Source organism: Bos javanicus, chromosome 8 (assembly GCF_032452875.1).
Source record: "Bos javanicus breed banteng chromosome 8, ARS-OSU_banteng_1.0, whole genome shotgun sequence".
In the NCBI taxonomy this organism is placed as follows: domain Eukaryota; kingdom Metazoa; phylum Chordata; class Mammalia; order Artiodactyla; family Bovidae; genus Bos; species Bos javanicus.
The window spans coordinates 40,390,759-40,414,772 of NC_083875.1; the positions used below are offsets into that span (position 1 = coordinate 40,390,759).

The window sequence follows — 24,014 nt, forward strand, 5'->3', positions numbered from 1 at the left end:
TAACTACATGAGCTGAATATTTAATTATTTTTATTCTTGCTTTCTTAGTAAGAAATATGAATGAGCTACTAAATTTCTTTCCACGTACAGAGCTGTCTACATATTGAATTCCCCCACCCATTCTCCCAGCTCAGATTCACTGGGGAGCAAGCTTTCTTTTACCATCTCTCTCTGATATAATTTCTATCTTTTAAATTGAAAGCAGTTTGGGGCCACTCATTTGGCAACTTCTGTGAAGGATGGCACTGTTTATTTTCACAAAACCTTCTCTCTGCCTTAGCACAGTGACCTTCTACAAAAATTGTTAATAATAATCGATGACTCTAATGTAATACTGAACACTTACCCTGTGGCTGGCATTTTACTTTATACCCATAATTTGAACAACTCCAAACTAATCTTCCATGCCCATTTTACAGAGGAAATAGGTCTTTTTGTCTTGTGTTTCTATTCCTGGAACATGAAAAACATGCCATTTTAGGGCCTTTTCTCCTTGACTTTGTCCCTCTCCCTCCACCTTCCCATTCAGTACTCAAGAGCAAACAAATGCCATTTCTTTAAAGCTTAATTGACCACTAGATATAAAACAGCCTTCCTCCGCGCATTCTATTTTATTTTGTTCAGGTTTGTGTTTTAGTTGCTCAGTCCCGTCCGACTCTGTGCGACCCTATGGACTGTAGCCCGCCAGGCTCCTGTGTCCATGGGATTTCCCAGGCAAGAATACTGGAGTGGGTTGCCATTTCCTTCTCCAGGGGAATCTTCCCCACCTGGGGATAGAACCCAGGTCTCCCGCATTGCAGGAAGATTCTTTACCATCTGAGCCACCTGGGAAGCCCCCTATTTTGTTCATAGTACTTATCTTAAATTACCTTGCACATTCATCTGCCTCCACTAGACTTTCAACTGCAGGAGTGGGAATTTAACTGAGTAAGTATTTACAGAATCAGTAAGTGAGACAATATGCTTGGGCGGGCCGAAGGCAAACAATAGAATCTGAGGAGGAGTCAGTATTTTCAGGCTCTGCCGAGTAAAAGCAACAGTTACTTTTGAATCTGAAAGTGTGATCCTGGGAATTAAGAGACAGCCCTCCACAGACTTGTGACTTAGAACCCTGTGCTCAATTTCGACTGGGATTCCTCTTCTGTGAAATGAGCAGAGCCCTTTGGGTTCACTGCCACCCACAGTGACTCTACTCAGATAAACGTACCTCAAAAACCGCCTTTAGAAAGCTAATGAGGAGGAAGAGTCTCAGCAGCAGAGAAGGGAGTGGAAGGGACTGCGGGTTTAGGAGGAGGGAGGGGGAACCTCTGTTAACCCTGGGGACCGAGGGGCAAGAGTGAGGGGGCAGCAAGTAGGGGACGCGCAGAGGAGCGCGCCGGGGTCTTGAGTAAGCGAGAGCTAGCGCGGTCAATCCTCCGGGACTGAGCAAGATAGGTCCTGGAGTGCGTGAGCGGTGAAGGGTGAAGGAGGGTTGGGGGGAAGGGTGATATCCTGTAGTCCAGAGGCGCAAGCGGCGGTCAGAGGTCAGTAGGGGGCGCGGCAGGAGTGGCCAAGTGTCAAGGAACCGGGCGAGGTCTCTCCTGCTGGGACTGGGCAGGACAGGGCGGGGCCCTGACAGGTGTGAGGTGCGGGCCTGAGGGAAGTGGCGGACATTCGGGGGTCACCGAGGAGGGCCCCCAGAGGCGGAGAAAAACAAAGGCTGTACCGAGGGGAGCGAGCGGATGGGGACGAGGCGCGGAGGGCCGCAGATCGCGCGGGGAAGTCGTCGCGCTCGCAGGGGTCGCCGAGGGTGCGCAGCTTGCGCGGAGGGGGCGGGGCGGGGTGGGGCCAGGAGCCGGGGTGCGCGGGTCGCGGGGGGCGGGCGCTGCAGCGGCGGGGCGCGGGCGCGGTTGCCCAGTGGCTGTCTCCTCACTTCCGGGAACGCCTGGGCGACTAGGCCGCCCCCTGCTCACCGCCCAGCCAGCCGGCCGGCACGGGCGGCGAAGTGAGTGAGAGCGCAGTTAAAAGCCGAGTCAGGCCGAAGGAAGCTCCACTGTCCGCGCGGGCCCAGCCTCTTTCTGCAGCTATGGGGGCGTCTGCGCGGCTACTGCGCGCAGCGATCATGGGGGCGCCGGGCTCTGGCAAAGGCACCGTGTCCTCGCGCATCACCAAACACTTCGAGCTGAAGCACCTCTCCAGCGGGGACCTGCTCAGAGATAATATGCTTCGGGGCACAGGTTGGGAGCCCGGACGTGAGGGGTGGCCGCGTGCTGTCACCGGGTGGGGCTCTGCGGGCGGAGGGGCCGGGGCGCGGGAAGTCGGTCCGGCGAATGCAGGTTCAGGGGTGCGGGCGCAACCTCTCTCAATTGCCGCCCAGTGAGGAGTCCTTCGGGCTGCTGAGCGACTGCTCCTCGAAACCTCTGACGTCAATGCACAGCTTCAGGAGGGTTACTGAGAGAAGGCACTATAAAGTTAGGACACGTTCGAAGTTCAAAGATGAGAGGAAACCACATGGCTTTGAGAAGTTTGTCCAGCCCCAGTCGCAGCTGCTCCTAAGGAGCCACCGAGCTGTGTATGGCTTATTCCCCTCGTGCCTTTGCGCTTGGAGAACTGTTAGCTCTTTCTCTTTTTACTTTTTGTTTGTTAAACGCTATGGAACTTTCTGGTTCTGACCTTTCCCCCATACTCTGATGACCGAGTATTACTTATCCTCATTGCTGTCGCAAAATTGGCTTAACTCTTTAGACACGAAAGCTATTCTTGTGCCTTGTTATCTGAAAGATTGTTTTGTTTCTCCTTCCAAATAAATTCTTATAACTCAGCACAAAATCTAGTCAACAAACTGTACACTGTACAATGGGTGGACTTTATCTTATGTAAATTCTATCTTAAAGCTGTTTTCAAAAAGTCAACAGCAAGGTGAGTTTTTTTTTTTTTTTCTCTCAAAAGCGTTGACCTTTATTTTCCAAAACAAAGTCATTTTGACGCTCCTTTTAGAAAGTACAACTAATCCCTTTACACAAGTTAAAAAAGAATTGGAAACAATTTTGGATGGAAGTACATAATATTAAAAGGAAAGTCCTCTCATTCCCTACCTCGGCCTCATTCTTCAGAGGGGAGCCGTGTCATGTGTTTTAGGAATCTGTATTTATGTTCAAGCATGTATCTCTGTATCCTTTGTTTTATGCAATATATAATCCTACTAAAATGTGTTCTGCACCAGTGTGTTTTCACCTTATATCTGGGATATCTTTCCATCTGAAAACCCAGAAATCCATTTCATTATTTATTATTTGTGTAGGTGCCTATTTGCTGGATCTGCTATGATTTGTTTAACTAATTCCCTACTGATGGGTCATGTAGGTTATTTTCAGATGAGTTTCCCTTTGTTTGAAAACACTTGACATTTAAATGAAAAGAAGAATCACCCCACTGTTTTTTGTTTCTTGGAGTTCTGTGGTTCATCACCTAATCTGGTGAATTACTAGCTTTATTTGTCTCTTCTAACATTGATCTTCAAAAAAAAAAAAAAATCATAAAGTACTTTGTAGTTAATTAAGCTTCAGAAGATTAAACTGTTTGGCTCACTTGCTAAGTGTTCTTGATGCTGTGCATTGATGTCGTTAGGTAACCCGTTGGGGTAAGATTATCCAAACTGGAGAGGAGTAAGGGATCTGAAAGCGAATCTCTGAAAAATAACTCAGTAGTGAGGCGTAACTGCATGGTTAGAGACCACCTTCAGTGGAGTTAAAGATATGTTAACTTGTGAAAACAGAAAACTTAAAAAAATTAAACTTAAAGAAAATTAACTGAACTTTTAAAATTAAGAAACAAACCTCTTTGTTTATCTATAACATCCTTTGACAAGCCTCATCATCCTCTTTCTGACTCCACAACGTGAAAAGAGAGACTAGAGGGAGGCAGGAGAGGATCTCTGGGAAAGATGTTCAGTCTGCCTCAGACACCTGCCCTTTCTGGAGTCTCTACAGGCAGTTCTTTTAACAAAAAAAGCAGAAGATGGAGTTGAGGGAGGTGTCATGAGATTGTTATTACAGATGATCTGTATCTCAGGTCTAAGAATACATCCTCAATAAATATTTGTGAACAGATTGGATATTTCACACAGGGTCAGCAACAAAGGAGAGGTATAACCTTTTATATAAAAAATACTGTTTAATGTTTTTTTGATGCTAAGAAAAACATATTTATTATAAAGCAAGAAAAACATGAGAGTATAAAGAAAATTAAAGTCCTTTATAATTCTACCATCCAGACACAACTATAATTAACTCCTTGGTGCTTTTTCTTCTATTCTGTTTTTTCTCTTTTTTTCTCTATTGTATTTACATGTGTTTGAAAAATTATTATAGTCAAAATGATTGCTTGGATACCTTCTTTTACACTTATTGTGATTATGTTCACACATCACTAAGTAGTATTTAAAATGATATTTAATTTCATCAAGATTGCACAATTATTAATTGAAACGTTTTCCTATTATTATACCCTTATGTGGTTAACCATTCTTTGCTGTAATTAATATTGTTATGGTTATGCTGGTACATGAATATTTGGCAGCATCTCCACTTACTTCCTTCAAATAAATTCTATACTGTGGAATTTCTATAAATACTGTATCATCAAATACTGCTAAGGGAGGATGGTGCCAATTTACCTTCCAACCACCATTTCACAATGATTAATCCATGTCTGTATTTTATAGCTAAAGTTTAAAGTCATCCCAGCAGATGTGATAAAGACCCTGGAAATAAAAGGCAGCCTGTTGACAGAAGCAAACCTTGAGTAACTGTAGACACCACTGAACCCTGGAGTCAGAAAACTTCAGTGTCTGCCCCTTTGTCTTCAGTCTCGCCTTCTCGTTTAGAGATGAGGAAGCAGAGTTCATGAGAGGTTAAAGATCTTGCTCAATAATAAAAAGCAGTCACTGGTAAACAAGTGTGAACACCCAGGTCTCTTGTATGCCAGTTAAATTACTCTTTCCATTATGCAGTATTTCCCAAATTGAGATTCATGAGATAATTTTAGGTAGACAAAAAATTTTCTCTAAAATAAAAATAAAATTCAAGTTAATAAAATCAATAAAAAATTTTATTTCAACTTTTATTTGAAAAAATGATAACTAGCACACAACCCTTTAATTTCTTGAACAACATAGCTTATTAAATTAAAAGAATCTTCTAAAAAAATCTCTTTTCCCATTGTTTTTTTAAAGTTATTTTTAATTGGAGGATAATTGTTTTACAGTGTTGTGTTGGCTTCTTCTAAAAAACAATCTGAATCAGCCATAACGATACATATGTCCCCTCCCTCTTGAAACTCCCTCCCACCCCCCACTCCATCTCATCCCTCCAGACTGTCACACAGTACTATGTTGAGCACCCTGTGGTGGTGGTTTAGTTGCTAAGTTGTGTTCGACTCTTGTGACCTCATGGACTGTAGCCCACCAGGCTCCTCTCTGTCCATGGGATTCTCCAGGCAAGAATACTGGAGTGGGTTGCCATTTCCTTCTTGGGAAGTGGATCTTCCTGACCCAGGAATCAAACACGGGTCTCCTGCATTGCAGGCGGATTCTTTACCAGCTGAGCTACAAGAGCCTGTATAATATAGCAAATTTCCACTGGCTATCTGTTTTACATATGGTAATGTATATATTTCAACACTACTATCTCAATTTGTCCTACCATCTTCTTCCCACTGTGTCCAAATTCTCTATGGTTGTGTCTCTATTCCTGCCCTTTGAGTAGGTTCAAAAGTACTATTTTTCTAGATTCCATATATATGTGTGTGTTAATGTATGATATTTGTTTTTCTCTTTCTGACTTACATCATTCTGTGTAACAGGCTCTAGGTTCATTCACCTCACTAGAACTGACTCAAATGTATTCCTTTTTATGGCTAAGTAATATTCCATTGTTTATATGCCCCACATCTTCTTTATCCATTCATCTGTCAGTGGACATGTAGGTTGCTTTCATGTCCCAGCCATTGTAAATAGTGCTGTAGTGAACATTTGGGTACATATGTCTTTTTGAATTATGGTGTTCTTAGGGTATTAGCTCAGTCGTGTCCAACTCTTTGCAACTCTGTGGACTGTAGCCTACCAGGCTTCTCCCTCCATGGGATTCTCCAGGCAAGAATATTGGCGTGGGTTGCCATTTTCTTCTCCAGGGGATCTTCCCAACCCAGAGATCAAAGCCGAGTCTCCCGCATTGCAGGCAGATGCTTTAACCTCTGAGCCACCAGGGAAGCCCAGGGTATATTCTCAGTAGTGGGATTCCTGGGTCATATGGCAGTTTTATTCCTAAAAAAACAGTCATTTTAAAGAAATTACATGGTAAATGATAGATCTGCTATGGCAGAAATTGTACTGTTGCCCTGTGATTGTCCAAAGTTTGAGAAACTGCACTGCAGCTTGGTGCTTCTCAAAAACATAATCCTGGACTAAATGAACCCCTTTTGAATCTCATTTGTTCTCATTTGTAAATTGGGAAAACTGAACTCAGTAGGTAATCCTCAAAGCATTTGTCAGCTCCCAAGTTTCTGTATATCTAACAAAACTTCTAGTTTGTACACCCAGACAGCAAAGATGTGCCTCATCAGAATGGTATTGATGGTAGAGCAAATTATCTTTGTAATGGCAAAATTTTTTATTTGTAATAGGCAATACATTTACTTGGTTTTGAACTCTAAAAAATATAAAAGGACATTTAGTGAAAAGATTCTTCCAGAGCTATTTCATGCACATGCAATCCATTGTTTATCTCTTCCTTTTTTTTTTCTTTTTTACACAAATCACAATAAACTGTACATGCAGTTTTCTACCTTTAACAATATTGCTTTCCATGAGGATTGCTCCATTTCTTTTTTTCTAACAAAGTAAGGTAGGCCTTTTTAAAATTCCATGGCTGGAATCCAGGATAATCCAGGCAGCTCCTCTCTTCATCTATCCAGTCATTCGTCTATGGGTTTGTCAAGCTGGGTACTGACAACAACAGAGACAAATATATTTCACTGGAGGTGCTCAAGTCAGAACATGGGCAGGCAGGTGGCCATTAGTCTGCTTGGGCTGCCATATAGAATAGCACAGACCAGGTAGCTTAAACAATAGAAGTTTATTTTCTCATAGTTCTGGAAGCCAGAAGTTCAAGATCAAAGTGCCAGCAGGGTTGGTTTTCTGGTGTGGCCTCTCTTGCTGGCATACACATGGCCTCCTCACTGGATCCTCATGTGGGCTTTCCTCTGTTGTGTACATTCTTGATGTCTCTTCCTCTTCGTGTAAGGACACCAGTCATACTGGATTAAAGTCCCCCTTTATGACCTCATTTAGCCTTGATTACCTACTTAAAGGCTCCATTTCTAAATACAGCCACATTGAGGGGCAGGGCTTCAACATACAGATTTTAAGGGGCACACTTCTGTTCATACCAACATGTGAACAGGTAATTTCAACAGTGTGATAAGTGCTCCAACAGAGATAAGTCTGTGACATTAGGGAAGTCCAGAGCAGGAACTTTTGATTGCCTCAGAGGTTAAGGGACCTCTTAACCTTTTAAGATGTGTCTTGAAAGATGAGCAAGAGCTTATCAGGTAACAGAGAGGAGAAAGAGGCTTATGCAAAGGCTCGGGGGACATAAAGTATGTGCAACTCCTTGTTGGGGCCATGGTTTGAGGGTTGTGTGGGGATGGTGGGGAGGTCAGTAGAGGAGAGAGATGAGGCCAGACCTACTTGGGCCTTGAGTTGAGATTCTGTCCTGAAGCAGGGAGAAATATAGACCTGGAATGGGAGTTTCTTCTAAGTGCTTCACTGAAAAGGTTTCAGCCTGAGTGATGGTTGGAGGGAGAACAACTGTCAAGGGATGTTTCGATTTTCAGTATTATTCTTGTGAGGTATCCCATGCATGAAAGTATTATGATTTCTATGATGGTTAGAAGAATAAAATGAACACCAAAATGTGGAATATCCATGCAAAATTCTATTATTTAGCCATAAAAAGAAGTACTGATACTTGCATGGATATTACCCATGGATATTGCCCACCATCAGGCAGAGAACCAGTACCTTTAGGGTCACCACATGTGCCAACCCATCACATCTTCCCACCCTGCCAGAGGTAACCACTAGGTTGACTCAGAGTCTTTATTATTTGAGAAAGTCATTTTTTCTAAACCCTTGATTGGGTGTAAAGCCATCATTTGATGCATTCCCTCTTGTAGTTTTGTTTTGTTCCAACATGTTTTTAAAGTAAAGATGTATATACATCATAAAAAAGCTAAAAGCAGTTTTTTTCAGAAACTAGATTAATTCTCTAGCTCCTCTTGGCATATGTAAAAGAGAACTGTATTTACAGTTGGTCAGGCCCTCTTTTGTACCTCATAAATGCTCAAACATAAGTTGTTTCTAGATCATTCAGATATGAGGTGTGATTGGCTTGAGGAGTGTTGTAAGAATGACCAGATGTTAAAAGGAGACATAGAATTAACAATTTTTTTTGTATAATACAAATATCATCTCTCAGATTAATGTTTCTGTGTTTTAGAATTTCTCATTATTATCCTTAAAAATCAAAAGCTGGTTTTAACCCTTCCTATTTTCATATAACCTTCCTTTTCTATTTTTGTATACAACTTTATAGAAAATTAGCTTGTTTTAAATGATTTACTTTTAAACTACCTTTTGGGTTTTGTAGGTGTGGAAGCTCACATATTTGTTAATTTTTGGAATAAAAAAAGAAATAGTCTTTTTAATGAGTCTATTTAGATACAGCATTAAATTATAGGCAATCAAGGGAATAAAAATTTACTGACTGTCCAAAGAATATGCTGGACAAGAGTCCTTGCATACTTTTAACAGGGGATGAAAACCTGAAATGTAATAAACAAACTGCTTATATCTTGATATAGAGAGTTGAATCATTTTTATTCTTTTAAATGAAAGCATTATAGACTTCAGATTTTAAAAACTATTTTAAGTGTTTCGTGTTATAGAAAGTTGTTAGTAATAGTGAAAAAGATTGTTAGACTATGCATGGAACTATCTGTTCACAAAACAAAGTGTCTGTAGGTTTTAATGTTAACAGTTTTGATGATAATTATCTAAGTAGTGCTGAGTTATATAGGTTATATGAGTGGCTTTTTTTCCCTCTTGTTTTGCTTACCAGGTATTTTTTGTCTTTACTTTCTTTTTTAAAAACAATCTTTTTAAAGATATAATTCACATACCATAAAATTAACTCTTAAGTTATGAATCAGTATTTTTTTTTATTGTTTTTTTTGTTGAAGGATAATTGCTTTACAGAATTTTGTTGTTTTCTGTCAAACCTCAACATGAATCAGCCATAGGTATACATATGTCCTCTCCCTTTTGAACCTCCCTCCCATCTTCCTCCCCATTCCACCTCTCTAGGTTGATACAGAGCCCCTGTTTGAGTTTCCTGAGCCATACAGCAAATTCCCATTAGCTATCTATTTTACATATGGTAATGTAAGTTTCCACGTTACTCTTTCCATACATCTCACCCTCTCCTCCCCTCTCCCCATGTCTATAAGTCTATTCTCTCTGTCTGTTTCTCCATTGCTGCCCTATAAATAAGTTCTTCAGTACCATTCTTCAAGATTCCATATATATGTGTTAGAATACAATATTTATCTTTCTCTTCCTGACTCACCTCACTCTGTATAATAGGTTCTAGGTTCATCCACCTCATCAGAACTGACTCAATGCATTCCTTTTTATGGCTGAGTAATATTCCATTGTGTACATGTACCACAGCTTCTTTATCCAATCATCTGTCGATGGACATCTAAATTGCTTCCATGTTCTAGCTATTGTAAATAGTGCTGCAATGAACAATGGGATACATGTGTCTTTTTCAATTTTGGTTTCCTCAGGGTATATGCCTAGGAGTGGGATTACTGGGTCATACGGTGGTTTTATTCCTAGTTTTTTAAGGACTCTCCATACTGTCTTCCATAGTGACTGTATCAATTTACATTCCCACCAACAGTGCAAGAGCATTCCCTTTTCTCCACACCCTCTCCAGCATTTATTGTTTGTAGACTTTTTGATGACGGCCGTTCTGACCGGTGTGAGGTAATATCTCATTGTAGTTTTGATTTGCATTTCTCTGATAATGAGCAATGTTGAGCATCTTTTCATGTGTTTGTTAGCCATCTGTATTCTATGGAGAAATGTCTGTTTAAGTCTTTTTTCCACTTTTTGATTGGGTTGTTTATTTTTCTGGCATTGAGTTGTATGAGCTGCTTGTATATTTTGGAAATTAATCCTTAGTTGTAGTAATTTGCTATTGTTTTCTCCCATTCTGAGGGTTGTCTTTTCGCATTACTTACAGTTTCCTTTGCTGTGCAAAAGCTTTTAAGTTTAATCAGGTCGCACTTGTTTACTTTTGTTTTTATTTCTGTTTTTCTAGGAGGTGAGTCATACAGGATCTTGCTTGATTTATGTGATTGAATGTTCTGCCTGTGTTTTTCTCTAAGAGTTTTATAGTTTCTGGTCTTACATTTAGGTCTTTAATCCATTTTCAGTTTATCTTTGTGTATGGTGCTAGGAAGTGTTCTAATTTCATTCTTTTACATGTGGCTGTCCAGTTTTTCCAGCACCATTTATTGAAGAGGCTGTCTTTGCCCCATTCTTGCCTCATTTGTCAAAAATAAAGTACGCATAGGTGCATGGGTTTATTTCTGGGCTTTCTATCTTGTTCCATTGGTCTATATTTCTGAATCAGTGTTTTTTTTTTTTTTTAATTACATTCAGAATTGTGCAACCATCACCACAGTCAATTTTAAAACATTTTTTATCACCCCCTAAAAGCTACCTTGTTCCCATTAGCAGTCACTTTCCATTTTCCCCCAATATTGCCAGCCCTGGACAACCACTGATTTTTCTTCTCTCTCTCTAGACTTGCCTACTCTGAACATTTCATATAAATGGACTGATGAAAGATGTGCTCTTTTGTGTGTGGCTTCTTCCACTTAACATGTTTTAACATTTCATATACTGTGTAACATGTATCAGTACTTTGTTTTATGGCTAAATAATAGAATTTGTATGGATATTCCACATTTTATTTACCCACTTGTCACTTGATGAACATTTGGGTTGTTTCCAATTTTTGGCTATTGTGAATAATGTTGCTATGGACATTCATATATAAGTTTTTCTGTGAGCTAATGTTTTTATTTCTTTTGAGAAAATATACCTAAGAGTTGAATTGCTGTGTCATATGGTAACTCTGTTTAAACTCTTGAAAAACTGCCAGACTGTTTTCTAAATTGCCTACATCAGTGTTAGGGACTCAGCCCTGGAGAACTGTGGTTTTCCTCAGTACTCTTGGTGAGTTTGAGCTTTATGTCCCCCAGCGTGGTGGTCAAAAGCCTGACAACAGAGATGTTGCACACCAGCAATGTATGAGGGTTTCAATTTCTCAACATTCTTGGCAACACTTGTTAGATCTTTTTGATTACAGCCATCCTGGCGAATGTGAAGTGATGTCTCATTGTGGTGCACACATATTAAGTTTGTAGACCTTTCCAGTAGGGTGTTTTAGTGAGTCCAGGGTGCTCTCAGGCCCAGTTCCAGATGTTGTTTGTAAATCCAAGCAGTGCACCTGTCAAATGGCAGCCAATTTCCGTGTAGTTAATGTGCTTAGTTAGAAATCTGAAGTTTCATGAATTTGACAATTTAGGATCTTTTCTGAAGTCAGTATGTCAGTTCATACCAAGAATTATGAAAACAGTCATAAGCATTGACTCTTTAATCTCTGATTCCTGAGAATTTATCCATCAGAAATAACTCATAAACCCACCCCTCCCCCAAAAAAAAGAAAAAGGAAAAGGAATGTTAAGATCTTTAAAAGCAGAAGTGGTAGGGAAAAATCAAGACTAATTTAAAAATTTAAATGTCCAACAGTATATACTGCCATGATAGAGTGTATTTTTATCAAATATAGATATATTTTCCAAAGATGACTGAATGACTGTATAAAATCACTGAGAAGTATCTACAAAATGATGTTTAAGTGAACAAACACAAAATTGTAAGTGCACAGATTATTACAGTGGTATTACAAATTCTATATGGGCGTAAATAATTTGCTAACAGATGATGAGAAAATTAAAATACCGTTGCACAAGAATAACATATAATTGTAGATAATATTTTAAAGTGTTCATAAATGCTTTTCAGTGTATTTTATTTATAAAAATGTAACAATCACAGTGTTGATCTGGTCAAAAACTGAATTGTGACAACAGCATCTACTTTAGAGGATTAGAAAAATGTCTACAGTAACAAGATCTCAGGTACTTAAGCTGAGCCACTTAAAAATAATGACTATTTCAATTTCTTATTAAAAAGAAAATAATTTTAGTGTATATGCTTTTCTGATAGAAAATTTAGAAAAATTACAAAAAAAGTACAAATATGTTAAATCACATAATTCTATCACAGAGATGACTACTACTAACATATTGCTTTATATCTTTTCATTATTTTTACATTTATCTATTTTTATATGATGGAAATTTTGAAATAGGCATTGATTATTTCACAATCTCTTGTTATCACAAAAGTTGATGATGCACATTTTCAAATGAGTGTGTTATCTAGGGGGTTTCTTTAGGCAGCCAGTTTCCTAGAGGCTTAGAATGGGATAGAATAAAAGCACTTGCTGACTTGCCTTTTTTTCCTGCCTCTAATGTAGAAATTGGTGTTTTAGCCAAGACTTTCATTGACCAAGGGAAGCTCATCCCAGACGATGTCATGACTCGGTTGGTCCTTCATGAGCTGAAAAATCTCACCCAATATAACTGGCTGTTGGATGGTAGGTGGAGCATTGAGAATATTTCAGCTGCCCTAAAGGATGCATGCAGACTGGAGAGTGAGCATTGCATATGCTACAGAAACAGATGGTGGGCGGGAGAACCGTGTGCTGCCACTCCTGACCCTGGGGATTCGGGGGCCAGTCTTCTTCTCTGTCCTGCTTCTTTTTTTAAATGCAAAGAGGGAAGTGCACTGCATTATTTCTAAGCTTCTTCAGATATGACTTTTGTTCCTGCTCCCCTTTTTGAGAATATTTAGGATGAGGGAGGATCCCAGGAGGAGGAAGGAAGGACAGAGGGTAACTTACAGTAAGATGTAAACTCTCCCCAGCCAGGGGTGCCGTGGGGTCCTTGAGGATAGGTTGATTTTTAGTTTTTAGAGGGAGGTCTTTATTACAAGGAATTTGCTCATGCAGTTATGAGGCGGACAAGTCTCAAGATATTCAATGTGGGTTAGGAAGCTGGGGACCCAGGAGAGCTGGTAGTGTGATGGTGTAGTTCGAGTCTGAAGGCTGGTGAAACCTAGGAAGACCTGATGTTTGAGTTTGAGTCCAAAGGCAGGAAAAAGCCATATCCCACTCCAAGGCAGTCAGGTAGGAGGAATTCCCCCTTATCTTCTGGAGAGGGCCAGCCCTTTGTTCTGTCCAAGCCCTCAGTGGATTAGATAGGGCCCACCCACATTAGGGATAATAGTCTGCTTTACTCGGTCAACTGATTTAAATGTAAATCTCCCCCACCCCCACAAAGACACCCTCAAAGACATATCCAAAATATTGTTTGACCAAATATTTGAGCAACCTGTGGTCTGGACAAGGTAACATATAAAATATTAACAATCAGGGTTGCCCTACAAGTGTCATCAGCCTTCCTGGTGTTACAGCTTTTGTTCAAGTTGCTCAACATTAATTTTCTTCCTTCTCCCCTCTCCCCTCGGTCCTTCCTTTCTTTGTTCATTTTTAACTTAATTTGTAAAGGCTTTCCAAGGACACTTCCGCAGGCAGAAGCCCTGGATAGAGCCTATCAGATAGACACAGTGATTAACCTGAACGTGCCCTTTGAGGTCATCAAGCAACGCCTTACTGCTCGCTGGATCCATCCAGGCAGCGGCCGTGTCTACAACATCGAGTTCAACCCTCCCAAAACCATGGTGAGTAGTTGGGGTAGAACTGACTCTGCCTTCTGCGTAGCCAGCTTTCTCCAGATGACAGATGACTTCTGTCATCTGGAGACAGTTGCCCTCAGTTGCCCTCAAAGATTACGTTGATACTCCTGGATGACCAGAACTCCAGAGGGCATGCTCTCAGATTACTTTTGTACTCTGCTGGTTTAGTCCAGTCAACTTGGTGGTAAAGACATCCCCAGAGGCAACAGGGGTTTGTTGTTCCTCCAAAAGCATGTGTTGATTTTCTACTCTGCCAGGTGGTGTGTTAAGAATTGGGGCAGTAGGGATTAATGACACCTTGGGTTATTTAGGGTTTACAGTTCAGATTCTCAATCTGTAGCTGAATCCTTTTCGTATATGTGTAATATCACAGGCTTCCCTGGTGGTTCAGATGGTAAAGAATCTGCCTGCAATGCAGGAGACCTGGGTTTGATCCTTGCGTCAGGAAGATCCCCTGGAGAAGGGAATGGCTATCCACTCCAGCATTCTTGCCTGGAGAATTCCATGGACAGAGGAGCCTGGAAGTCTACAGTTGCAAAGAGCTGGACACAACTGAGCAACTAACACTTTCACTTTTTTTCATAATATAATACATGTAATATATAATACCAAATTATTTAGAGGCTGCTTAAAGACCCTTTTTCTGTAAAGAGAAGGTGATTGCCACCGTGGAAACATTCCTGGGGTCTCATGGCTCTGTGTTGCAATGACCTGGATTTGAATTTGATTCCATTTATTTAAAAAGCACATTTTTGTGTTTGGTGCTTACATAGATGTCTGTTTACAAATCAGTTAATTACCTATAAAAATATCCTTCAAAACTATGATACTTGATGCCAGCCCTTCTAACTCCCATTTAGGGAATTGATGATCTGACTGGGGAGCCTCTTGTTCAGCGTGAGGATGATAGACCAGAGACAGTTGTCAAGAGACTGAAAGCTTATGAAGCCCAAACAGAGCCTGTCCTGGAGTACTACAGGTGAGTTGGTCGCTTTTCAGAATTTCTCTTATATGATGAATTACTAAATCATTTTCTGATCTTTCATGCTTTCCAGCCAAAATGCTAAAATACCAGATAATCCAACCTGAATTAGTTTAAATAATAAAAGGAAATTTATTTGTGAAACAAATCCAGAAGGTAGTTTGGACTTCAGCTGCCCCCAGGTTTGATCAGAATTTTGCTCATCTCCGGTTTGTATTGGCTCTGTCCTTATACTTCTTGCATAGTTGCTGACGGTTGCTAGGGGCAGGCACAGCATCCTATTTATGAAAGGGTGAGGGGCCACCTTTTCCCCAGTGAACAGAAGTGCTAGCCAGTGCTGGGACTAGCTAGTCCCAGCCAGTCACTGGGATGGGAGAGATTATACTGATTGGTCCACACCCAGAGCAGGCAGTGGGTCAGTCTCACCCAAACTCTGCTGTCTGGTGGAGGGAGGGCTGGCATGAATGCCAGGAAGGCAAACCTAACGGTGCCCACTCCCTGTGACAGTAGAGGACACTATAGCACAAAAGCTTCTTAAAGGGCAACTAATCCTCAGATCATTTATTTGGCAAATAGTGTTTAAAAGTTTTCATTTTTACATAGGTTTGTTGACTCCTCAGGGAATTCATATCCCACCATGAATACAGGAACTCTAGTGAATTAATGTTTGGCTCGGGCCAAGAAACAATTCTGTTTCTTTATTCAGCTTTCCCCTCCCCCAACAGAGGGTTGATTACATTCACTTTCCTGTATTCACTCACTTACTGAATAATGACTCAGCATTAAGACAGGACAGTGCTGTGGTAGAGCACTGACTCTGGAGCCAGAGTGCCTAAGCTCAAATCCCAGCTCACCATTTATTAACTTGGCCTTAACTTCTTGCTTAACCTCTGTGTTTTTCCATGCAAAATGGGATTGAGACTGGAGGGTTGAAAGGTGGAGTTAACATGTGTAATTCTTAGAATTGTGTCTGACACACATTAAGCACTATACTTATTATAGTGCTATATTATATTAGCTATTATTAGCTATTACTATTATTATTTGCTATTAGATTATTAGCTATTACTATTGTTGTAATTGTGTAATTACGCAGTGAATTCTGAAGTAGCAGTCTCCAAATTATTTTAAGAGTTATTTCTGGAGGATGAAATTACAAGGAATTTGGCAATTCACTTTCTTCACTGTTAGTATAATTTTGTGATTATATAATGAGCCTGGCTCCTGCAGATTACCAGCTGTGTGGCCCTGGGCAATGTGTTTGAATATCTGTGCCATGAATTCTTCATTTGTAAAATCAGAGCAATTATTATGTAGTACCTTCTTTATAGGGTTGTTAAGGGAATTAAATGAGAGAATCCATACAAAGACTTAAAAACAGTCCTGGCACTGTTGAATCACTCAGTATTGATGAATATTGTTTACCCTGTGGACACTGCTAGGCCAGTGATCCACACAGATAACTAGACCCAGTCTTTGCCAAGCCCCAAAGAAACTCAGCTTTCTTTGTGAGGCAAAGTGCTGGGTAAACAGTATTTATCATACAGTGTGATAGGTGCTTATATCAATCAGGAACCCAATTCACACAAGCTTTAGCAAAAGGGAAATTTATTGGTCATGTAACTGAAGAGTCCAAAGGTAGATGGTTTGGGTCCAGGTGTTCAGAGTCATCAGGCCTCTGTCACTCTTAGCTTTGTTTTCCTGTGTTGGCATCAATCTCAGGTGGGCTCTACCTGTGTGAGCCCCTCAGCATTCCAGCTCACTTCCTTCCAGTTCATCTACCCCAGAAAAAGAGAGTCTCTTTGGTCTCAAAAGTCACTAGCTAGCTCTGATCATGTCCATCCTTGAAGCTGGGAGGTGGGGACTATCCCGTCTGAGTCTCATGGACTGAATTTAGTGAAAAGGTTGTTTCCCAAAAGGGGGTTGTTATTCATTCAAAAGTAACCAGAAGGGAGAGCACATTGTCGCTGAGCTAGTAACAACACTGTGAGGCTATTAACAGAAGTCATGACTGAATGCAGTGGAAGTACAGTGGCTGTAAGCATTAGTTCTGTAAAATGTGGGAGGGGAAGTTGGGGAAGGCTGTCCTGGGTCCCTATCTCAGGAGATACCCTAGTCTTTCTGAGCTTCTGGCTTTTGCTACTTCTTGCCCTTAATTGAAACTTTAACCTCTAAGCTCCTGTATATAGATCTAGGACTGAACTTAACCAATAGTTTAAAATGGTATTTGCAGTAACCTTAGTGAGAATCAGCATTGTTATTTTAAAATACTGACAGTTACATTGTTGCTTTTAAAACTCTTCTCAGCTGTGGGACATTTGATAGTATAACTAGGTCTCTGTTTACAAGCAACATAATGCTCTTTTTAGAGGACCAATAGCTTAAGCCGGTTCCATTTTATTACATAGAAATGAAGGTGACAAATGTTCGTCCAAGGTTCAGCCTTAGTACTGAATAGGTGTGTATAGTTGTTCCCTTGGAAGCAACCTGTTAACCCACTTGTGACATAGGTTTGATTTTAAGGTGGCTCTTCAAGAGGCTTACAACAGTTAAGAAGCTTGTTCTATTGAAAACTTTATAAGATGCTTGTGAACTTAGAAGCAGGAGGGCCTTAGCAGATGTTTCTTAACCCAGGAAACAGTGGGAATTATTTAAGTTCGTCTTTAACTGTGGCAAATCTTATGAGGAATGCATAAAGGAATGTTTTTGTTCCCAGTGAAACATCTTAAAAACTTGCAGAGGTATGACTGATCCTGTTTTTAGAAAGTAATAAACCAGAGTTCTTGCTCTTCTGCAGCCTTTAAAGCCAGTGTGTATATGAGTAGTTGGAGGAGGATAAATAATAGGAATGCCACAATCTCTGGCAGGAATTTTTCCGTTTTTTTGATCCTTCTCACCATCGAACCTCAAGAACTAGTGAGTACAGACTTTGATTGCTGGCCTGGTAAAAAGCCAGACAAATCTGCCTGGGAAGAATGGACAAACCCAGTAGGAAACATGATAAAAACAACATTCTAGAATTCCCCTTTCCTTTAAAATTCAGAAGGAGGGCACAGAGGAAAAAAAACCTAGGTGAAAGAAGGAAGGCTCATCAAGTATTAGGAAGCTGTCTTGCAAAGAGGTAAGCAGACAAAAGAAAGCCAAGGGTGTTCTAGTGTCTGACAAGACCCATTTTGAAGCCTACTACCATTTTGGTGATTCAGGTTATTACTTTACATCCCTAACACAGTTTCATCAGTAAAATAATGAAACTTGAGTTTTAAATAGGATTAAATTATTATATGTAAAGCACTTAGCATATCAGAAAATGATAGATGCATCTTAAGTGACCATTTCTGTTAGCCAGAGGGCACAACTGAAACCAAAATCTAGGTTTTCCAGCACCCAGCCAAGCGCCTTTCATTCTTGATCACACAGATCTGTACTCACTGAGACCATTAAATCCACACTATTATCTTTAAAAAAGAAAGAAAGAAATTATTTATTTATTTTTGGCTATGCCAAGTGGCATGTGGAATCTTAGTTCTCTATTCAGGGATTGAACCCAAATTGGGAAGTACTCAACCTATCCATTTTTAAAAAATTTTTATGATAAAAGCCATTTTGATAGGTGTGAGTTGATCTGACTTTGGTTTTGATTTGTATTTCCTTGATGACTAGTGATGATGAACATCTTTTCATGTGTCTGTTTGCCATCTGTATGTCTTTGGAAAAAGACGTTAAGGTCCTCTGCCCATTTTTAAATCAGGTTGTTTATTCATTTTTTTTGATGTTGGGTTTTGTATATTTTGGATATTAACCTCTCATCAGATATATCATTTGCAAATATCTTCTCCCATTCAGTAGGCTGCCTTTTCATTTTGTTGATCTTCCTTGGCTATACAAAGTCTTTTAAGTTTGATGTAGTCCCATTTGTTCATTTTTGCTTTTGTTTCCCTTGCCAGAGGAGACAGATCATATATATATATAATATACACATACACACACAATATATATCATATATATATATACAATGTATATACATGTTATATATATATTAAGGCTGATTTCAAAGAGTGTACTGCCTGTGTTTTCTTCTACAAGTTTTATGACTTAAGATCTTACATTTAGGTCTTTGATCCTTCTTGACTTTCTTTATATTGTGTGAGAAAGTAATCTAGTTTTATTCTTTTGTGTGTAGCTGTCCAGTTTTTCAGACACCATTTATTGAAGAGGCTGCATTTTCTCCCTTGTATATTCTTGCCTTCTTTGTCACAGATTACCCTGACCATACTGCAGGTTATTTCTGGGCTGCCTATTCGGTTCCACTGATCTGTGTATCTGGTTTTGTGCTAGTGCCATTACTATTTTGGTTACTGTAGCTATGTAGTATAGTCTGAAGTCAGGGAGCATGATGTCTCCAGCTCTGTTGTTTCTCAAAATTGTTTTGGCCATCCGGGGTCTTTTGTGTATCCAGATGTTAGAATTTTTGTTCTAGTGCCATGAAAAATGCCACTGGGCACTTCCCTGGTGGTCCAGTGGTTAGGAATCCAGTTTGCAATGCAAGGGATGCTGGTTTGATCCCTGGTCCAGGAAGATCCCACATGACACGGGGCAGCTGAGCTCACCTGCCACAACTAATGAGCCTGTGAGCTGCAGCTACTGAGTCCATATGCCTTAGAGCCTGTGCTCTGCAACAGGAGAACCACTGCAATGAGGAGCCCTCGCACTACGAGTAGCCCTCACTTGCTGCACCTAGAGAAAGCCAGCATAGCAAAGAAAACCCAACACAGCCAAAAATAAACATTAAAAAAGAAAATGCTGTTGGTATTTTGTTAGGAATTGCATTGAATCTGTAGATTGTCTTGCATAGTATGGTCATTTTAACAACACTAATTGTTCCAATCCATGAACAGGATATATCTTTCCATTTTTTAATGTCTTTTTCAGTTTCTTTCATCAGTGCCTTATAGTTTTCCAAGTATAGGTTCTTTACCTGCTTGATTAGATTTTTTTTTAAATGCAGTTGTAAGTGGGATTGTTTTCTCTGATAGTGTGTTATTAGTGCATAAAAATGCAACAGATTTCTATAATTTTGTATCCTGCAGCTTTACTAAATTCATTTATTAGTTCTAATAGTTTTTTGGTGGCATCTTTAGGCTTTTCTATATACAGTATCATGTCATCTGCTGAAGTGACAGTTTTAGTTCTTCCTTTCCTATTTGGGTCCTTCCCCACCCCCTTCTGATTGCTATGGCTAGGAATTCCAAAACAAAAGTGCTGAGCGTGGAATCTTTGTTTCTGATTTTAGAGGAAATGCCTTCAGCTTTTCACTATTATATTGGCTTTAGGTTTGTCATATATGACTTTTATTACACTGAGGTATGTTACCTCTATACCCACTTTGTTGAAAGTTTTATAAAAAATGGATGTCAAATTTTGTCAAAAGCTATTCTCTATCTTTTGAGATGATCATATGATCTTTATTCAATTTGTTAATGTGGTGTATCACATTGATTTGAATGTATTGAACCATCCTTAAGACCCTGATGCTGGGAGGGATTGGGGGCAGGAGAAGGGGACGACAGAGGATGAGATGGCTGGATAGCATCACTGACTCGATGGACGTGAGTCTGAGTGAACTCCGGGAGTTGGTGATGGATAGGGAGGCCTGGCGTGCTGTGATTCATGGCATTGCAAAGAGTCGGACACGACTGAGTGACTGAACTGACTCACTGACTGGGACAAATGCCACTTGATCGTGGTGTATGATCCTTAACTGTTGAATTTGGTTTGTTAGTATTTTGCTGAGGATTTTTGCATCTATGTTCATTCGTGATACTGGCCTGTGATCTTCTTTTTTTATTGTCAGACCTGTCTTGTTTTTTATCCTTAGGAAAAAAGGGGTGTTGGAAACATTCTCTGGAACAGAAACCAACAAGATCTGGCCACACGTATATGCTTTCCTACAAACAAAACTTCCACAAAGAAGCCAGGAAACATCAGTTACTCCATGAGGAAATGTGCATGTAACTAGGAAGATGAGCAGAAGCTCCTTGTCTTGTGCATTTACAGGTTCCTTGTCCTAAGACTCTGGCCTGTATAAATTGTTTGAAAATTATGTTAGTTTCATTTCTGCTGCTTTTAACCTGGAAATTAAGGATGTGCCAAAAGAGTCAATTATGAAGATTCATCTTCTTAAATGTTCAGTGTGTTTTATCGAGTTACCTTCTAACTAGATAAAATTAGAATTTAATTAGCACAATTATAAAACATTATAAATGTCTAACTAGACCTTTGAAAATTGTTGAGTGTAACTGAAAGGGCAATTGGTAGTCTAAGTTTTGTTCAGAAAAGAAGTGGTGGATAAAGTTTCCTTATTTTTCTGGAGAAGTAGAACAAGAAAAAACTTCCATATCACTTGTGGAAAGTATCTTATCAGAGGCTTGTGGATAGTGATGCAAAAAAAAGAGACCTCTAGCACTGTGATACACAGACTATGGGCCACTGTCTATGGAATTCCTGGGGGTGGGAAGCAACTAAATTTATAGATTAGTTGCAGGATGCAGATTCACTGCTGCCTTTTATTGACCTCAAACAGATTGCCAGATATTTCTCCAGCAAAATGGGTTTATTTGGAATCAGCAGATAATTGCAATTTGGAGTCTCAACCATGGTGAGCCAGGTGCAAGTCCTCCCCACAGCATGGGAATGACAGTACTTTTATAGAGGAGAAAACGAAGTTGGGAGGGCTGTAGTAAACAAGTCCGTGGCTTTTCGTTGGCTGAGTCCTTGCCAGAAGTCTTGCCTTCTTCCTTTTGGGCTATGCTATCTTCACAAGGCATGAGAGCTCCCCCTCGTGGTCTCCTGACTATTGAGGTTTCTGGGTTTTTTTACACTTTATACTAGCAGCCTTTCGATAGCCATATATCCTGTATTTTGTTGTTTTAAAACACAACTTTCACTCTACTCCAGATTTTCAGTTTGCAATAAAAATGTATCGATTAGCACATAGCAAAATGTATTTTCCTATCACTTTTCTTTTGAAAATCCTGTGTACTGAGGGATATGACTTGTTAGAAATTGACATTGTAAATTCTTGTAAAAGCACCAAAGTTGAATTTCCAACAGAATATGTAATTAAACTCTCATGTTTTCAGAAGTTACTCAGGTTGAAAAATGTGCACTTTAGGACCTGCTTGCCAGTTTCTTTTTTGATCCCAATGTATGATGTGCCTTGATGAGTAGCAAATTGAAGGAAGGAAGGAAGACAGGGAAGGAGGGAAGAAGGAAAGGAGACTCATGGCATTAGGTTAAGTAAGAATACTTTGTCATTAGGAAATAGATCAGGTTTGCCTGGGGGAAACTCCCTTGACATGAATAACAATCATAATTAGTAAACAGGTGTAGAAATTAAAAGGATTTACACAACATATTAAAAAGAAATAAGGAACTCATTGATTTGGCTTAGAAGAGTTCTTTATTCCTAATCAAAGAAGTTCACACCTGCTCATGTTCACTGCTATCCTTCCTTAATGAGGAAGAACTCTGCCAGTGAATGTAATCTGTGCAGCCATTTTAAAATGAAAATGATTTGATTCCTTAGAGGGGCAACAGGATGCATGCTTATGTACAGTGGTAGGAAGAGTGGGGCAATATGAGAGGTGAAGGAGAAATCTGACAATATCTTCAATTCTCTTACTTGGTGCTAGATTAAATGAAACGAGTCATTGTATAAGCTGTTATTAACTGCCTTTGAAAATTTGGCCCATTTTATTCCAGGCACTGAAAATACAAATGCTAGCAAGTGATTCTTATGTATCTTGTGGGGGAAAAAAGCTGACTTTTCTTTGATTTTTAAAAGTTCAGTATTGATCTTTCAAAAATGTACTAAGGCTTTTAAAAAGGATTATGGTAAACATTCATATAACTGCCTTATTTCAATGTTAGTATGTACATTCTAAAAATGTTGGGTACTAATTATCCAGTTTATCAATGAATTAGCATTAAATGAAAATTCAGAACTGTGACTATTACTTGGTCTTTGGTAACACACAGGGCCCACTCTAACTCACCTTCCCTTTATTGCCCTCATGTCTCATTGGCTTCTGAGTTAGTCTCTGCTTTCTAATAATTGTCTTAGAACACTTTTACATATATAGGTTGGTTTCGTTTTACCCTTTATTTCCTGCTGCATTATTGCAGCCATACTGGCCTTCTTGACACTGTCAGATTTGGGAATCAAGAAGAGGGATAGAAGAACATGGCTATGAAAATCAAGACCTGTCCTTCCTGTGATCATTTCCTCTCCACTCCCAAAACTGAAGTTTTGCATACAACCATGACCTTGGGACACACCTGTGCTATTACAAAAAGAACTTGTTTTCTGCTGTAATACCTATCATGATCTGTGTGCCACATGGAAATGTGTCCAGAGCTGACTGCCATGGCCAGAAGCTACTGTGCCTTAGTGAAAAGCTAGTAAGGCTTCAAACCATTACCCTGTTTTCTACAGTACCACAGTTATTTCGGTACACCTTTCATAAGCAGAGTGTGTTGTGGGAAATGCAAATTGGCAGTTAGTACCATCCAGAAATTGTATTTATGAATTCCATTTATTTCTTTTTCTATTTATTTCTATTTCTTATTGAAATAGTTTAGATTTCTAAACCCTGCCCGACAGCTACGTCCCTCCAGCTATTTTGAGCAAAATATTTTGGACATTCATAGTTTGTGACAAAACTTACCTAACAAATCACAGTAATTGAAGACCTCATTATATTAAACTGCTATAATATTCAACAGCAATAAATTTTAAAAGATGTTTATAAGTTGTCTTTTCATTGACAAAAGAAAAAAAAGACACTGGTCAACTGCAAAAGCACCCTTCCTATCTTTGCAATTCAAGATTCTGATTTTAGAAGTTAATAGTTTAAAGTTTTTAAACACAAAATAATCTGTGTTGGTAAAAGCCAATATACTTAAGAGTCCACATCCAGCTATAGCTTTTTCTTTTTCTTTCCTTTCAGCTCACTAATAACTACATTTAGCACT

At 39.6% G+C, this 24,014-nt stretch overlaps 1 protein-coding gene across 5 annotated transcripts; it reads left to right on the plus strand.

Moving 5' to 3' along the window:
- Window positions 1–1,490: 1,490 nt before the first annotated feature.
- AK3 (adenylate kinase 3) lies at window positions 1,491–22,990 on the plus strand. 5 transcript variants are annotated; one of them, XM_061425399.1, is made up of 5 exons: window positions 1,491–1,523; window positions 12,720–12,839; window positions 13,812–13,984; window positions 14,860–14,978; window positions 20,857–22,990. In XM_061425399.1, exons 2-5 carry the CDS (start codon window positions 12,779–12,781, stop codon window positions 20,975–20,977), a joined length of 474 nt encoding a protein of 157 aa, XP_061281383.1. In that variant the 5' UTR covers window positions 1,491–1,523; window positions 12,720–12,778; the 3' UTR covers window positions 20,978–22,990. The 5 variants fall into 5 exon arrangements, with proteins under 5 accessions (XP_061281383.1, XP_061281384.1, XP_061281381.1 ...); XM_061425400.1 differs by lacking the exon at window positions 1,491–1,523 and adding an exon at window positions 1,530–1,625; XM_061425397.1 differs by lacking the exon at window positions 1,491–1,523 and adding an exon at window positions 1,860–2,216.
- Window positions 22,991–24,014: the final 1,024 nt, after the last annotated feature.

Excerpts from the sequence above, each read along its gene's own strand:
- AK3 (XM_061425397.1), top strand. The coding sequence starts at position 2,066 with ATGGGGGCGTCTGCGCGGCTACTGCGCGCAGCGATCATGGGGGCGCCG. Across the intron at positions 2,217-12,719 it reads TAATATGCTTCGGGGCACAG|AAATTGGTGTTTTAGCCAAG; the intron begins GTTGGGAGCCCG and ends CCTCTAATGTAG. Across the intron at positions 13,985-14,859 it reads TCAACCCTCCCAAAACCATG|GGAATTGATGATCTGACTGG; the intron begins GTGAGTAGTTGG and ends ACTCCCATTTAG.